Below are 18,086 nucleotides of genomic sequence, written 5' to 3' on the forward strand. Positions count from 1 at the left end.
ATTCCTCAATTTCACTAGGAACAGGGGAGAAGACACACCCCAAAATTTGTAACGCAGGTTCTCCTGAGTACAACTGTACCCCATATGTGGGCATAAACCACTTAATGGGCACACAGCAGGGCTCAGAAGGGAAGGAGCTGGAGCAAAACCGCAGCTAGTATCGGTTATTACAATAGCAAAGTTGCTAAAAAAAAAATTGAGATTACAGGTAATTTGGGAGTGTTTACTGGCCATCTGGGGTGGTTACGGGCAATCTGGGCTGGTAACTGGCTATCTGGGCTGGTTACTGGATATCTGGGGTAGTGATGGGCAATCTGGGGTGGTGACGGGCAGTCTGTGGCAATCTGGGGTGATTACAGGCAATCTGGGGGTGTTACTGGCTATCTGGGGTGGTTACAGACAATCTGGAGTGGTGATGGACAATCAAGGGGGTTATGGGCAGTCTATGGCAATCTGGGGTGGTTACGGGTAATCTGGTGTGGTTACAGGTAATCTAGAGTGGTTCCAGGTAATGTGGGGTTTTTCCAGGTAATGTGGGGTGAATCCATCACTGTGACCAGAGTCTGTTCACAGTAATGGCGGCTATCTTCCTAACAAAAACCCACAAAAACTGTTGCCACATTGCAAGATCCATAGCGTTCTTATCTTTTGCGCGAAAGAGCTGGTTTTGGGCTCATTTTTTGCGGGAAGATCTGTAGTTTCTATTGATACCAAGTTTTACATATATAGGACTTTTTGATCTTTTATGACGTATTTTCTAAAGCAGATTGATAAAATACAGCAATTCTTTTAAATTACAGCGTGTGTCGTGCAATATATATATAATGATTTAGTTTTATAGATTGGGTTTTTACGGATGTGGCGATACCAAACATGCATAGGTTTTGTGTTTTTGATCTGTTTTATGTAACTGTTTATAGGGTATAGGGAATATAATGCATTTTTATTATTGGGGGGGCTGCGTTTTGTGTTTTGGTGCACTTTTTTTTTTTTTTTTACTTTTACACTAGCGTACACTAGTGTAATACTGTAAAGTTGATCTGTGACCACTGATACAATACATTGTACTACTACTGTAGTGCAGTGTATTGTATTATGCATCATGCTGACAGGATATCTGCATAGCCATGCCTGTCAGCCTGATAGCATATCCATGGTAATCCTGGGGGCCTTCATTAGGCCCCTGGGATTACCATGGAGACCATCGAGGGACCGGATGGCGCCGCAGGACCTCAGATCACGTGAGAATACCCACGGCAGCCACTGGAACCCATTACATGCCGCTGTCATGATATGGGTTAAACCAGTTTCATGGGGAGATCAGCTGTCACACTGACAGCTAATCCCCCGTTCTTCCGCCGCAAGGGGTTGGCAGAGCATTCCGATACATCCGCCGCTAAAAGTCGTACATATCGGAATAAAGCCCATTAGTAACCGCCGTGAAAATACGTATTGGCGGTCACTAAAGGGTTCATGTAATATTTGTATTGCCTGCGTCATTACGCACGCGGCGATACTAAATATGTCTATGTCTGTTTTTCTACATTTATTATTGTATTGGGGGCTATGGGGATTATGTGTAAATTTAATTTTATTATAAATGTATTTTCTTTGTGTTTTTTTGTTTTGTTTTTTTTACACTGTGTGTTTTAGTCCCACCATGGGGATTTTAATGTAAAATTTCCTGATTACAGGCATATTGCATTGCAGTGCTCATCAGCACTGCAATGCACTATGCCTGTAAAAGGAAAAGCTGATCAGACTCAGCCTTAGGCTGAGCCTGACCAGCTTCCGTAGCTGGGACATCAGGAGGCTTCGGGGAAGATCTTACCGCACAGCCCCGATGGAGGAGGAAGAAAGAATTCTCCCTTCCTCTAGCACTATAGGGGCTGCGATCGCACAGATCGCAGCACCTATAGAGTTAACTGCCGAGATCTGGGCCTGGCCCGGATCTCGGCAGTTGCGGCGGGTGCCCGGCTATCACTGACAGCTTCTGCGCCCCTGTTATCCCGAGGATGTGCCGTCACGTCTATCTGCAGGAACGGGCTGCAGATTTGGACGTGCTGGTACGTCCTTTTGCGGCAAGGGGTTAATAATAATAATAATAATAACAATAAAAATAATAATAATGGTAGTAGTAGTAGTATATTGGTAATAATAACAGTTAGTACTGGCCACAACGCTGAGGGTAATATGCTGATATACAATGAGTATAAATGTAAAATAGAATAAAATGGATGTGAGTAGATATAGTGAAAATGTGAATGAATAAATGACAAGATTAATAAAATAATGATAAGGGGCCACAGTATTATACATGTTCAGTATATTAATTTATGCAAAAGAACACTGCAGAGACACCATCATGTGTCTCGACGTCAGTGAACTAGCCAGACCTTTCCTCCGGGAAGGAACAACCAAGCCAAAGCATTCTTCAGTCAAGGAAACCACCTCAGCAAGGTATCCATCCACAGACAGCTGTTTCGGGGGTTTTGCCCCTCATCAGTGTGGAGTAGGTTTCTGGCTAGTGGGAGTAATGACTAGTAAGTGCATGCAAAAGGACGCTGGTTGACCTCAGGGAGATCAACTAAAACACCGCAGAGACACCATCACGTGTCTCAACGTCAGTATATTCTAGAACATTGCCCCCTGGGTAATCGAATATGCAAAAGAACACTGCAGAGACACCATCAAGTGTCTTGACGTCAGTGAACTAGCCAGACCTTCCCTCCGGGAAGGAACAACAAAGCCAAAGCGTTCTTCAGTCAAGGAAACCACCTCAGCAAGGTATCCATCAACAGACAGCTGTTTCAGGGTTTTTGCCCCTCATCAGTGTGGAGTAGGTTTCTGGCTAGTGGGAGCAATGACTAGTAAGTGCATGCAAAAGGACGCTGGTTGACCTCAGGGAGATCAACCAAAATACAGCAGAGACACCATCACGTGTCTCAACGTCAGTGTATTCTAGAACATTGTCCCCTGGGAAATCGAATATGCAAAAGAACACTGCAGAGACACCAATAATGGTAGTAGTAGTAGTATATTGGTAATAATAACAGATAGTACTGGCCACAACGCTGAGGGTAATATGCTGATATACAATGAGTATAAATGTAAAATAGAATAAAATTGATGTGAGTAGATATAGTGAAAATGTGAATGAATAAATGACAAGATTAATAAAATAATGATAAGGGGCCACAGTATTATACATGTTCAGTATATTCATTTAGACCCTGTGGAGTAAGGGTCTTAAGTTTGAAAGTCCAATAGTTTTCTCTCCTTTTTAGATTCTTGAAACGCTGACCCCCTACTGGGACCTGTTCGATAGGAAGTACAGTAAATGAGGAGAAGCGGCAGCCGCCACAATTAGAGTGTGGCGTGAAACACGATGAAGTAAAAACCCTTTCTCGACATTAGAACGGTGTTTATTAATTCTATTTCTCAGGGTTTGCATAGTGCGGCCAACATATTGTATACCGCACTTACATTCTAAGAGATAGATTTAACTGTAAACTCCTCCCCAGTGGTCTTGGATGTAAACTTTGAGGTCTTACGCAAAATGTTTTGGCAGCATTTACATTTAGTAATACCGCACCGAAAACATCCTGGTTTAATCGACATGAAGGAAGAGGAGGGGTTGGTCGCAGGCTTCTTTTTTAGATTACTGGGAGCCAAGATGCTCTTTAAAGGGAACCTGTCACCCCCGTGCCGGGGTGACAGGCTCCCGACCCCCCGTTAGAGCCCCCTATACTTACCTAATCCCACCGGGTCCCGCTTCTGGAGGTGGTCGGGTGTTGAAGATCTCAGCCGCTGCAGCCCGACGCGCGCGCTGAGAGATGAGTCCAACGCTCATAGAGAATGACGGAGCGCTGGACTCTCCTGTCATTCTCTATGGGTGTTGGACTCATCTCTCAGCGCGCGCGCCGGGCTGCAGCGGCTGAGATCTTCATCACCCGACCACCTCCAGAAGCGGGACCCGGCGGGATTAGGTGAGTATAGGGGGCTCTAACGGGGGGTCGGGAGCCTGTCACCCCGGCACGGGGGGTGACAGGTTCCCTTTAAGGAGCGAGCTTTCCTAAAGGTCAATCTTGGGCACTCTAGTAGCCTCCTTTAAGGAATGGATCTAATTTTAACACTGACCAATTTTTGTGAAGGATGGATGTAATTTTCTTGTTGTCACTAGTGAATGTAGTAATAAAGTTGGTCTCAAAAGCTGATTGACTGTTGGAGACATCGGGGGAGATTTATCAAAGGGTGTAAAATTTAGACTGGTGCAAACTGCCCAAAGCAAGTCTAAATTTTACACCCTTTGATAAATCTCCCCCATCATGTTTCTTACCAGGCAATAGACATTGGGCTTGTGAAAGAAGTGCTGCCTTGTTCTGGGAATTTTCTACCAACGAACGATAGATAGAAAGATAGAAATCTTCTGGCCCGAATGGTACTTTATTATAGTCACTTAAACAGGTACAGTTCCGTCTGATTTGGCGAAACTGCCCAAAAGGAATGTTGTTTCTCCATTTCTTAAAATGTGCACTTTGATAATGCAAATAACTGATTTAACACAGATTTAAAATAGGTTTTAGTAAAAATGTGGCCTTGTTCGTGACATACTGCAGTATCTAAAAATTCAGCAAAATTGATATAAACATTGAAAGTAAAAAAAACAGACCCAGTTAATCACAACTGGGGTCTGGATTTTACGTCCAATGTTTGACTTTCCCGCACTTCTATCTCCACGCTTCTCTCTGTCACTGCCACGTAAAAGCGGTGTTTTGCTTTCTAAGTTATGATCACTACACCTAACCGCCCTGTGCCCGATCTAGATATAAGTTCTATTATTAGGCTATGTTCACACTGCGTACGATTCCGTCCCCAGTTCGTACGCCGCCGTACATGTATGGCTGAAACTACGGTCGTGGGAAAAATCAACATGCGGCCGGATGCATACAAACCGCGAACATACGCCCGTAGTACAGTTCTGCTTCCCTAGCTTTTTTCGAAGCAATCTGAAACAGGTCATTTACTTGGAAATCTTCGCCCAGCCCCTTAAACCACACAGAACCTTTTGGATCAAAAAATCAAGTTCAATTTGGCAGAAATAAGTACTTCGTACGGGACCACATGTAAATCCACGGCCGTGAATTTCAACATTTCCGTCCTCAAACAATGGTCTTATTCATTTTTCACGGCACCGCATACAATCCGGCCGTAAGCTCATACGTAGTGTGCACTGTGCGGGCCTATATCGTATACTTTCCAGCGAACGCATCAACCTCAAAACTACGGGCGAATATTCGCAGTTTGCACTACGGACGGAAACATACGCAGTGTGAACATGGCCTCACACTGTTATGGCTTTCCAATGAGATATAATGGTACACAGTACCGATTTCTGTTTCAAATGTTTTTTGGTAATCGTTTTGGTACTTGTTTACTAATTGTTGTACACAATGTTGCACTGTGTTTTCTGAGAACAACCTCAGCATGATTACTACTATTATTACACTTTGGATATAACTGAAAAGGGCTTTATTATATACTTGCTACACTATGTGTCATTTATGTATGAGTTAGATACTATTGAAACTGCATGTTTGTATATGTATATTCTGTATGTAAACCACACAATGAGACCCCTCCAATCTGGGCGTGTTGTCTCCCTTTTAAGTAGCTCAGCTTCCTCTGTTTGCTATGCACTATTTTTTATCTGTTGAAGAGGACACATCTTCGAAACGCGTCATATTTGTGATTATATTCTTTTAATAAATTTCTTTATTTTATACCTACTCTCTCTGTGTGGACAGCACTGACCTAGAGTACCATAGTGTTTATTTGTTTTTTATTTTTCTATTTATATTGTCTCCACGGGCCCCATCATTTTGGGAGTATCCCGTTTACCTGGTACAGTCATTTTGGCAGTCCTTTAAAATGGTCTGTGTTACTTCCAATTGGAATACGAACTGGATTTGTATGTGTACCCCTCAATCCTTGAAGGGGTGATATGCACAAAGCCAAAGTGGCATTCAAGTGAGCACCTTTTCACCATTCCATCTCTCTATATCACTGGGGTATCACACGAGGCGCCCGTGCCCTATTTTTCCTCTTTCTTATTTCCCCAATGAAATCAGGTAATCATTGTCATGCATTTTTGTTACAGAGTACAGACTCCAAGGAGGTGAAAGTAGGCCAAACTGTGATTGGGCGGAATCGGAACGGTTTGTACTATCGATGCCATGTGATTGGAGCTGCTACTCATATTTTCTATGAAGTTAATTTTGATGATGGATCATATAGTGACAACGTTTATCCTGAAAGTATCATGGTGAGTTTTGCCTCCTAGATGGGTATAATATGCAGATACTGTATTTGGAAACTATTTGAAAGGAGCCTTGCATAAAGATCTTGAAATAATAACTCCTATAATAGAGCAATTAACCATGAGAATAAAGACTCATTTGTATAGTTTATATATAGTCCCCAGTACAAGTAATATAAAATACACACACTAAACATTGTCTTGTTGTCTTATTAGAGCAGAGATTGTATGCAAAATGGGCCACCAGCAGAGGGAGAAGTTGTGGATCTCAGGTGGATAGATGGAAATATTTACAAAGCTAAATTTATTTCATCTAAAGTGAGCCTTGTGTATCAGGTGAGTGGTTATTTAGGTTAATGCAAACATACAAACATATGGGCATTCAGATGTTTAACCTGGAGAAAAGTCCCTAGAGAGATTGTAGTCAAGTTTTAATGGAGGTCATTTATTTTTGTCATTTATTTATTTATAATTTGTCTGGATTAATTTGACATCATTAACCCATAGAGGATGGATCCCAGTCTTTCCTTTATGACCTGTTCCCTGTTTATAGTCTGTTCCTGGTTTTGGCTTCAAAGATCTGTCAGATAAATCTGTCTGTGTAAACGCACCAATAGTTAATAAGGTTGAAAAAAGACAAGCGTCCATAAAGTTCAATCTACAGAAACCTTATTTTGTTGATCCAGAGGAACGCAAAGACCCGTATAAGGCAGATAAGGCATCACAAAGAGAAAAATTCATTTCCTGACTCCAATGGCAATCGGAACCCATCCCTGGATCAGGGTTCTCTCACATAAAATCTAATGCCCATAACTTGTAATATTATATTTTTCAAGAAAGGCATCCAAGTCCCCCCTAAACTTTCCATAGTCTCACTGCTTTTACAGTAAAGAATCGGTGTCTATGCTGGTGGTGAAACCTCCTATTCCCTTAATGACCTTGGTCGCCCTCCTTTGCACCCCCTCCAGTTCAGTTTTGTCCTTCTTATATACAGGTGCCCAAAACTGTACACACTGTTCTATATGTGGTCTGACCAGTGATTTTATAAAGATGCAAAACTATCTATGCCTCTTTTTGATGCATCCCATGATTTTGTTGGTAGCGACCCTTTGGCACTGATCACGAAAGTTGAGTGTACTGTCCATCAATACCCCCGGTCCTTTTAGGAAGCAGTTTTACCCATTTGCATATGTTTCCCCAGTCCCAGCATCCTCATTTTATGGACAAACCTTTTATGTGGCACAGTATCAAATGCCTTTGAAAAGTCCAGATACACAACGTCCACATCCTCCCCTAGGTCCTGTCTTTAACTGACCTCTACATAGGTGATTAGATTAGTCTGGCAGGACTGATCCCTGATAAATCTATGCTGGTGCTGCGTTATAAGATTATTGTCATTAAGATACTCCAGTATAGCATCTCTTACAAACCCCTCAAATACTTTACCGATTATAGATGTTCGACCACAGGCCTATAGTTTCCAGGATCATTCTTTGAACCCTTCTTGTATATTGGTACCACATTAGCTATGCACCAGTCTTGTGGAACAATCCCTGTCATTATAAAATCTTTAAATATTAGGAATGTATGTCCAACACAGTACTTAATTCCTTTAACACTCTGGGATGGATACCTTCTGAGCCCGTTGATTTATGTATATTAACCCCTTAGCGTCCCATAACGTACCTGGTACGTCATGGTGGCGCAGGGGGAGTTCAGAGAGGGGTCCCGCTGGGACCCCACTCTGAGCGGCACCGCTCCTGGCTGCTATCTGCAGCCGGGGAGTGCCTCTATTAGCCGGCGTGGGTCCCATTGCGGCTAATTAAAGTGTAACTATAAAATATTTTGACCATTCAGTTTTAGTTAGCTTAGGTCATGATAAGACTTTTTGCAATATACATTAATAACCTAAAATGAACAGTTTTTTAAATACATAAAGCCAAAAGTCTTATTTCTGCATTCCTGCTGGACACGCCCCCTCCCTGGAGATCTGTACCTAGTGTACTCTGACAGCAGCATCAGATAACAGCCCTGACACACATAAACAAAACCTCCTACCCCCTCCCCTCACCTCCTAGCAGCACGTTCTCCCCCCTCCCTTCACAGAGGTCACTAAGCAGAGCGGAGGGTGTTGTGTGTGAGGAGCAGCGCAGGGGAAGAGCTGGATGGAGGGACAAGTGTATCCAGTGCCAAAGTACTGCATGACTCCAAAGTACTGCATGAGGGAGAGTGGGTGAGTCACTGAGGGGAGGACTACAAGTCCCAGCACAACACAGCTGTAGTCCTTCCATAGTACATATAACATTCACTATCAGATGTCTGCAGCAGGTGCCCCCACCTCCATGGCTGACATTATCCTACAGTGTAATGAGAGCAGATGACTGTATCTAATCCCTCTGTGTGTAATACAATCTGCTGGAGCTCTGTATCTAATCTTACATTGTGATACTGTATGCTGGGGCTCTATCTTATCCTGCTATGTGTGATAATCTGCTAAGGTGCTGCTCAGTGAATGGAGGGAGGCCAGGGAGATGAGGGATAGGCCACCCCACTTTCTCTCAGCCAGAAGAAATATTCATTTATTCTTTTGAGCCAAACAACTGGGGATATCTCAGTGAGTGCACACACTATCAACACAGTTTAGGACTCTTTTTAACCCTTAGGGGACACAGCCAGTTTTCATTTTTGCATTTTCGTTTTTCCCTCCTCGTGTATATAAGGCCATAGCGCCTGCATTTTTCCACCTAGAGACCCAAATGAGCCCTTATTTTTTGCGCAACTAATTGTACTTTGCTATGGCAGATGTAATTTTTGCCTAAAATGTGCCGGGAAACCAGAAAAAAATTATATGTGTGGTGAAATTGAAAAAAAAAATGTTTTTTTTTTAATTTGGGGGGGGGGGGGGTTGTTTTTACTATGTTCGCCCTGGGGTAAAACTGACTCGTTATATATGTTCCTTAAGTTGTTACGATTACAACGATATGTAACATGTATAACTTTTATTTGATTTGATGGCTTGTAAAAAATTAAAACCTTTTAAAGAAAATATATGTTCCTTAAAATCGCTCCATTCCCAGGCTTATAGCGCTTTTATCCTTTGGTCTATGGGTCTGTGTGAGGTGTCATTTTTTGCGCCATGATGTGATCTTTCTATCGGTAAAGTGAGTGTAAAAGATGCAATAGTGGGAGATGACTGTGATGATGTGGAAGCATTATGGGTAGAACTACAGAAGGAGGTAAAGAGTGAAAAAATTATTCTTGGTGTAATCTATAGACCCCCCAACATTACTGAGGGGATAGATGGTCAGTTGAATAGACAAATAGAGCGGGCTGCCCGGGAGGGAATAGTAGTGATAATGGGGGACCTCAACTACCCAGATATAGATTGGGGTCACGGTTCAGCTAAAACCACAAAGGGGAGGGAATTTCTTAACCTCCTGCAGGATAATTTTCTGGGCCAGTTTGTGGAGGAGCCTTGTGATGCCTTGTTGGATCTGGTTATTTCTAACAACGCTGAGCTGGTTGGGGATGTCACTGTCCATGAACACCTGGGTAGTAGTGACCACAATATAGTGACTTTTAGCTTAAAGTGTAGAAAAGAAAAACATGTTGGGAGGGCAAAAACTCTTAATTTTAAAAGGGCCAATTTTCCTGGGTTAAGGGCAGAACTTCAGGGCATAGACTGGGAGCGGCTGCTGTCACATACGGAAACAGCTAATAAATGGGAAATCTTCAAATCCACATTAAATAACTGTACTGCCAAATATATTCCTATGGGTAACAAATATAAACGGTTAAAATCCAATCCCACATGGCTTACAACCGAGGTTAGAAGGGCTATAAATGAGAAAAAAGGGGCATTCAAAAAATACAGATCGGAGGGGTCAGCTTTAGCATTTAAACATTACAAAGAAGTCAACAAAACCTGTAAAAATGTAATAAAAGCAGCAAAAATCCACAATGAAAGGCAGGTAGCTATAGAAAGCAAAAGAAACCCCAAAAAATTCTTCAAATATATTAATGCAAAAAAACCAAGGTCAGAGCATGTAGGACCCCTAAATAATGGCGACGGGGAATTAATAACTGGGGATCAGGAGAAAGCTGAGTTACTTAATGGGTTCTTCAGTTCTGTATATACAAAAGAGGATGGAGCTGTGGTGGGTGGGGCCAGTACTGAGGTGGGTGGGGCCAGTGCTGCTAACACATGTAATGTACTGAACTGGTTTACTATAGATATGGTCCAAGATAAATTAAACAAACTCAATGTAACCAAAGCTCCAGGGCCTGATGGATTGCACCCCAGAGTTCTTAGGGAACTCAGTTCTGTAATTTCACTACCCTTGTATGAAATATTCCGTGATTCTTTGCTTACTGGTATTGTGCCGAGGGACTGGCGTAAGGCAAATGTAATGCCGATCTTCAAAAAGGGCTCTCGAACTTCCCCAGGTAACTATAGACCCGTAAGCTTAACGTCCATTGTGGGGAAACTATTTGAGGGGCTTATAAGGGACTACATCCAGGAATATGTAGTGGCTAATAGTATTATAAGTGATAACCAGCATGGTTTTACTAAGGACAGAAGCTGTCAAACCAACCTAATATGTTTCTATGAAGAGGTAAGTAGAAGCCTGGATGGCGGCGCGGCTGTGGATATAGTGTACCTGGATTTTGCAAAAGCGTTTGACACAGTTCCTCATGGACGTCTGATGGGTAAGTTAAAGTCTATTGGTTTGGAAAATTTAATGTGTAACTGGATTGAAAACTGGCTTAATAATCGTACCCAGAGAGTGGTGGTCAATGATTCCTACTCCGAATGGTCCCCGGTAATAAGTGGGGTACCCCAAGGGTCAGTACTGGGCCCTCTTCTGTTTAACTTGTTTATTAATGATATTGAGAATGGAATTAACAGCAATGTTTCTATCTTTGCAGATGACACCAAGCTTTGTAGTACAGTACAGTCTATGGAGGATGTGCAGATGTTACAGGATGACTTAGACACACTGAGTGTTTGGGCGTCCACTTGGCAAATGAGGTTCAATGTGGATAAATGTAAAGTTATGCACCTGGGTACTAATAACCCACATGCATCATATGTCCTGGGGGGAGTTACTCTGGGAGAGTCGCTGATGGAGAAGGATCTGGGTGTACTTGTAGATAATAGACTACAGAACAGTACACAATGTCAGTCAGCTGCTTCTAAGGCCAGTAGGATATTGTCATGCATTAAAACAGGCATGGACTCTCGGGACAGGGATATAATATTACCGCTTTATAAAGCTTTGGTGCGGCCTCATCTGGAGTATGCCGTCCAGTTTTGGAACCCGATTCATAAAAAGGATGTTCTAGAGCTGGAGAGGGTACAAAGACGGGCAACTAAACTAATAAGGGGAATGGAGCATCTTAGTTATGAGGAGAGATTAAAAGAATTACATTTGTTTAGTCTGGAGAAGAGACGTTTAAGGGGAGATATGATTAACTTATTTAAATATATAAATGGCCCCTACAAGAGATATGGGGAAAAGATGTTCCAGGTAAAACCCCCTCAAAGGACAAGAGGGCACTGCCTCCGCCTGGAGAAAAAAAGGTTCAATCTCCGGAGGCGACAAGCCTTCTTTACCATGAGAACTGTGAATCTGTGGAACAGTCTACCACAGGATCTGGTCACAGCAAAAACAGTAGAGGGCTTCAAAACAGGGCTAGACAGGTTCTTAGACCAAAATAATATAAATGCATATGTATAGAACCTATCACCCCTCCCCCTTCCCTGTATCCATCCCCTCCTTGGTTGAACTTGATGGACATGTGTCTTTTTTCAACCGTATTAACTATGTAACTATGTAACTATGTAACTACCTTGATTGCGCATATATGACTTTTTGATCGCTTTTTATTACAATTATTCTGGATTTGATGCGACCAAAAATGCACAATTTTGCACTTTGGGATTTTTTTGCGCTGACGCCGTTTACCGTGTGAGATCAGGAATGTGATTAATTAATAGTTTGGGCGATTACGCACGCGGCGATAGCAAACATGTTTGTTTATTAATTTATTTATTTATTTTGATTTATAAAATGGGGAAAGGGGGATGATTCAGACTTTTATTAGGGGAGGGGATTTTGTGTTATTAAAAATACATTTTTCTTTTACTTTACACATATACTAGAAGCCCCCCTGGGGGACTTCTAGTATATGCACTCTGATCTCTCATAGAGATCCATGCAGTATAGTTATACTGCATGAATCCATGAGATCGGTGTTCTATTACTTTTGGCTGCTGCAGCCAAAAGCAATAGAATGCCGAGCCGGGATCAGCGCCATTACGGAGCAGACCCCGGCCCGGGATGGATGCGGGGATCGCCCCCCAGCAATCGCGCCGCAGGGGGGCGATCCCCCCACTAGACCACCAGGTATGGAGATTAGCAAGTATTTAGAAGCAGCTGTCAACTTTGACAGCTGCTTCTAAGTACTTAATTAGCGGGCACGGCGATCGGACCGTGCCCGCTAATAGCCGCGAGCCCGGGCTACATGCGGCACCCGGGATCGCGGCAGTTCTCTGAACTCCCATAGCGGCACGAGGACGTTCAATAACGTCCTGGTGCAGCTATGGGTTAAAGGGTAACACATGGGCTTTTTATTTGAGGAATTTCATTTTTTGGCTACTGAAATTATAGTTACGCTTTAAGCATTTCAATGCAGCTGTCAGTTTTTGTTTTTGTTTTTATCACCATGTTTTTTTTTTATTTATCCTCTTTATTTAACATGATCTTATATATAAAACAAAGCTCCACAAATCTTAAAATACAAATATTAGAGTTTTCCTATCATTTGTAAAAGGAAATGTCTATGTTTCTCTTGCTATAATCCCTAAACATATATTTAATTCTTTACCATGGGATGCAGCTGCCCAATTTCCGACCTATATATCTGTAGATATTTCTTTTATGATTATATCTATGTTCTATTCTCATGTCTCTTCTTACTAGGGATTGGTTTGGAGGGCTCTGGCTAAGAACCTGGTTAAGGCCCCTCCGATCTCTCTCTCCACATCCCACTATGGGGCACCTCCAACACCCTGTAGCCTAATACCCACCCGTAGGGGAAACACCTATTTAATTTTAATAATCTTATTACATATACTTAATATAATAATCTTATTACATATACTTAAAGGAGAAGTCCGACTAAAAGTATTTTTTAATTTCTTATTACTTATGGAAAGTTATGAAAATGCCTAATGTACATTAACTATGGGAAATGCACCTTTAAGGCTATTTCCCTTGATTTAGTAGATTACAGTTGAAATTCTCAAAGATTTGGTGACGTCACGAATCAGGGTGTAATTCCCATGTAGTGTCTAGCAGGGGGCAGAAGTCTATGGACTGTATTGTGTCAATGTTACTTTACTGTACACTGTGTTTTATTGATTACGTTTATGGAATACTTTGGGGAGCAAGTGTCCTTGCTCCCTAAAGTATTCCATAAACGGGGACGGCTCTGAGCAGGGAGGGAGATGCCCGTGCATCTAACTACGTCCCCCCTCCCTCCCTGCTCAGTTCTGCTGCTACATATACACTGTACTATTCCTCCCATCATCTGCTCATAGTATGAGCAGATGATGGGGGAGTAGTACCAGAGCCATGACCAGCATTCCGCCGCTGCTGCACAGCCCCCATTACCAGAACCCCCCCCTCAAACAGCGCTGCTACTTCTGCACCCGGACGCCCCCTTAGATTAGTCGCATCCCCCGCAACCAGCCTGCGCCGCCGCTGCTGTCGTGGCTGCAGCATGTCCCCTTACATTACCGGCATTCCCCCAGCCAGCCGCCGCTGCTCCAAGCTCACTGCCGCTCCTGCCGACTCGTTCCCTGATGTCCCCCCGGCAGCGGATGATGAGAGGTGACAGGTTACCTTTAAGAACAATCTTTTTTTCCTCCCCTCTTATGTGTAAACTCTTTTCTTCTCCCAAAACACATATCTTTGGGTCTTTCTCTATCTTAATATCTAAATGATTTTCCAATCTCGATATGACATCCCCCCGATATCTATATAGCTTCGGACATCTCCATAATAAGTGAATTAAATCCCCCCCCCCCCACCCTTCGTGATTACACTTTACACACCTATTGGTCTCTTTTAGTTTCATTAACTACAACTTACGAGGGGTATAGTGAACCCTATATATAATAAAAATCTGTGTCACCTTGTGATTAAGCCTACTGCACCCTTTATCTATATCAGAAATTTTTTTATCCCAATCTATATCTTCATCCTCTAAATGGCACATTAGTGCGAGCTGTGGCAAGAAGGTTAGCTGTGTCTGTCAGCACAGTGTCCAGAGCAAGGAGCACAGTATCCCAGGAGATGTGGAGGGGGCTGAAGATCTAAATAACTGAACACAGTATCAAATCTGCTGCTTATCTGCTGCGTATTTGCTGCGTATCTGCTGTGTGTGTTTGTACCCTAAAAGTAATGTAGGTGCATGCTGTATTTGTGAGCCGAGAAGAAGCATTTTATACGTGAAACGGCCGTCGATCTGCTTATTTGTGGATAGTGCCTGCTATTGATGCCTTCTATGCCCAAATAAAGCATCTTTTAACCGATTTTGGTGAGCTGCCGCACTTCATCTTATCCTTTTGTGCAAAGAAATATGTCTTGATAATTTTTAATTCTATTTTTGTGAGGTGCAGTCCAAATTTTTCCAACCCATGTGGAGTTGTTTTTCTAACCTCATCAGGAGCATGCTCAGGCGTTGTAGGGAGGTCATACAGGCACATAGAGGCCAAACACAATACTGAGCCTCATTTTGACTTGTATTAACCCCTTAGGACCAAGCCCAAAATGACTCAGTGGACCAGGCCAAATTTTGTGAATTTGACCTGTATCACTTTATTCATTAATAACGTTGGGATGCTATTACAAATCCTAATTCTGAGATTGTTTTCTTGTGAGATATTCTTTATATTACTGGTAAATTTGAGTGGATATTTATAGCGAATCCTTATGAAAAAAACACAAAATGTGAAAAATAGTGAAAATTTTTATTTTTCTAACTTTGAAATATTCTGTATGTAAGGAAAATAGGTATACCACATAAATGAGATGCTAAATAACATTAGCAATATGTGCACTTTATGTTGGCCACATTTTTTAAACTTGCTTTCAATTTTTTAAGACTATGGAAAGCTTAAAAGTTTAGCAACGATTTTTGAAATTTTCGCAATAATTTCAAAGTCAGATTTTTGTTAGGGACCAGTTGAGGTTTTAAGGGGATTGTATGTTATAACCCCCCCCCCCCAAAATCACCCCATTTCAGAAACTGGGGCCCCTAAACTTTTCAAAATCACTTCCAAAAAGTTTTTTAACCCTTTAGTTGAGTCACAAAAATAAAAGCTAAACGTAAGATAATTGAAAATGTCAATTTTCTGTGCACAGATTATATTGTAATCCAATTTCTCTCATAATAGAAAACTTATTACCAGAGAAATGCACCACAATATTTATTGCCCTGTTTCTGCAGTTTATAGACATACCCCACATGTGAACATAAAGTGCCAAGCAGGCGCTAGGAAAGCCACCAAAGGGAAGGAGCACCGTTTGGATTTTGGAAGCTGGATTTTACCAGATTGGAGGACGGAGGCCATGTTGAGTTTACAAAGCGCCAGTGTTGCTGAAACAGTGAAAACCCCCCACAAGTGACCCCATTATGGAAACTACATCCCTCAGGGAACGTAACAAAGGGTGTAGTGAGCATATGGACCTCAATGATGGCAGGCACAATGTGGCAAGAAAATAGAAAATTACTTCTTTTTTTTTTTTTTTACAAAAAAGTTAATCTAGCCTTAAATTTTTCATTGTCACAAGGGGTTAAAAAAGAGAACAACCTGCTAAACATGTAGAGCAATTCCCCACGAGTGCGGAAATACCCCACATGTGGATCTTAAATGCCAAACAGGCGCTAGGAAAGCCTCCAAAGGGAAGGAGCGCAGTTTGGATTTTGGAAGCTGGATTTGGCCAGATTGGAGGACGGAGGCCATGTTGAGTTTACAAAGCGCCAGTGTTGCCAAAACAGAGAACCCCCCCCCCCACACACACACACACAAGTGACCCCATTATGGAAACTGCACCACGCAAAGAATATAAGAAGTGGTATAGTGCGCATTTGAACCCCACTGGTGACAGGCACAAATGTGGAACAATGTGTCGTGAAAATGAAAAAATTTAATTTTTCATTTTCACAGCACATTTTTCACAGCACATTATTCCACCTATGTGCCTTCCACCAGTGGGGTCCATATCCTCACTGCACCCTTTGTTAGATTCCTTGAGCGGTGTAGTTTCCATAATGAGGTCACTTGTGGGGGGTTTTCACTGTTTTGGCAACACTGGCGCTTTGTAATTTCAACATTGGCTCCGTCCTGCAATCTGGCCAAATCCAGCTTCCAAAATCCGCCTCACGCCTTGGGGTCTCATCATCGCTGGATGATGAAGGGAAGGAGGAGGAGGAGGTCGAAATGAGGAAGGTGGGATCTTCCTCTTCTCCCTCACTGGCTGTTTCGTTGTCCGAGGCAATAAGAGCGTGTGCCTCTTCTACCGAATGTAGAAGTAGTTATGTATGTATGTAAGTGTAAAACTTTATTTGTGTGTTTTGTAGTGTATGTGTAGTGTGTAACTTTACAAAAAAAACACCTGTGCCCACTTGTTGCTGTTCAGTGATTAGTCACTGATCAGAACAAGAGAGACATGGGGGAGGATGACACAGGGGTTGGCAGGTGAGGTGGGGGGTAGAGGAACGTTCAGGGGGCAAAGAGACAGGGAAGGGGGAAGGATGGCACGGGTGGGCAGAGGAACAGTCAGGGGGCAAAGAGAGACGGGGGGAGGATGGCACAGGGGTGGGCAGGTGAGGTGGGCAGGTGAAAAGGGGATGAAGGAACGGTCTGAGGGGGCAAAGAGAGGCAGGGGGACCGCTAGCAGCACAGAGGATGCTGCTTGCAGGAAAAAAAAAGCCTGTGCCCACTTGTTGCTGATCAGTGATTAGTCACTGATCAGAACAAGAGAGAAAGGGGAGAGGATGGCACAGGGATGGGTAGGTGAGGTGGGGGGCCGAGGAACGGTCAGGGGGCAAAGAGAGACGGGGGGGGGAGGATGACACAGGGGTGAGCAGGTGAGTTGGGGCAAAGAGAGGCAGGGGGACCACTAGCAGCAAAGAGGGTGCTGCAAGCAGGAAAAAAACCTGTGCCCACTTGTTGCTGATCTTCGATCAGAACAAGAGAGACGGGGGGAGGGTGGCACAGGGGTGGGCAGCTGAGGGGAGGGGGCAAAGGAACAGTCAGATGGGGGACAAGAGAGATAGGGGGACCACAGAGGGTGCTGCTAGCAGGATCTCCCTGCACACTATGCCACTGACGACAGCACGGGCCCAGGTAAAAGAATAAAATGAAAAAAAAAAGGCAGAACTTTCAGGGGATCAGCACACGGCACTGCTGGTTGATTACCATGCACTATGCCACCAGTGAGGCTGGCACAGATGGGGGGGGGGGGGTAGAGTCACAAGGGCACATAGAGGAGGATCAGAGGGGGGGGAGGATTACACGGGGGAGGCAGATGGCTCAAGGGGAGGGTTGATGGCACGGGGGGGAGGCAGATGGAACAGGGGGTCAGGCAGATGGAACGGGGGGGAGGCAGATGGAACGGGGGGGACAGGCAGATGGAACAGGGGGAGAGGCAGATGGCACGGGAGGTCAGATGGAACAGGGGGACAGGCAGAT

General features: G+C 43.3%; 1 protein-coding gene across 3 annotated transcripts in view; it reads left to right on the forward strand.

The window, feature by feature from the left end:
* The window catches only part of LOC138785996 (lysine-specific demethylase 4B-like), a 326,968-nt gene that overhangs the window by 298,688 nt on the left and 10,194 nt on the right, over positions 1 to 18,086 (forward strand). For all 3 annotated transcript variants that reach the window (XM_069962570.1, XM_069962569.1, XM_069962571.1), the window contains 2 exons: positions 6,161 to 6,325; positions 6,536 to 6,655. In XM_069962570.1, the coding sequence (XP_069818671.1) occupies positions 6,161 to 6,325; positions 6,536 to 6,655 (285 nt within the window). The remainder of the gene's footprint in view (positions 1 to 6,160; positions 6,326 to 6,535; positions 6,656 to 18,086) is intronic.

This window comes from Dendropsophus ebraccatus, chromosome 3 (assembly GCF_027789765.1).
Source record: "Dendropsophus ebraccatus isolate aDenEbr1 chromosome 3, aDenEbr1.pat, whole genome shotgun sequence".
NCBI lineage: Eukaryota > Metazoa > Chordata > Amphibia > Anura > Hylidae > Dendropsophus > Dendropsophus ebraccatus.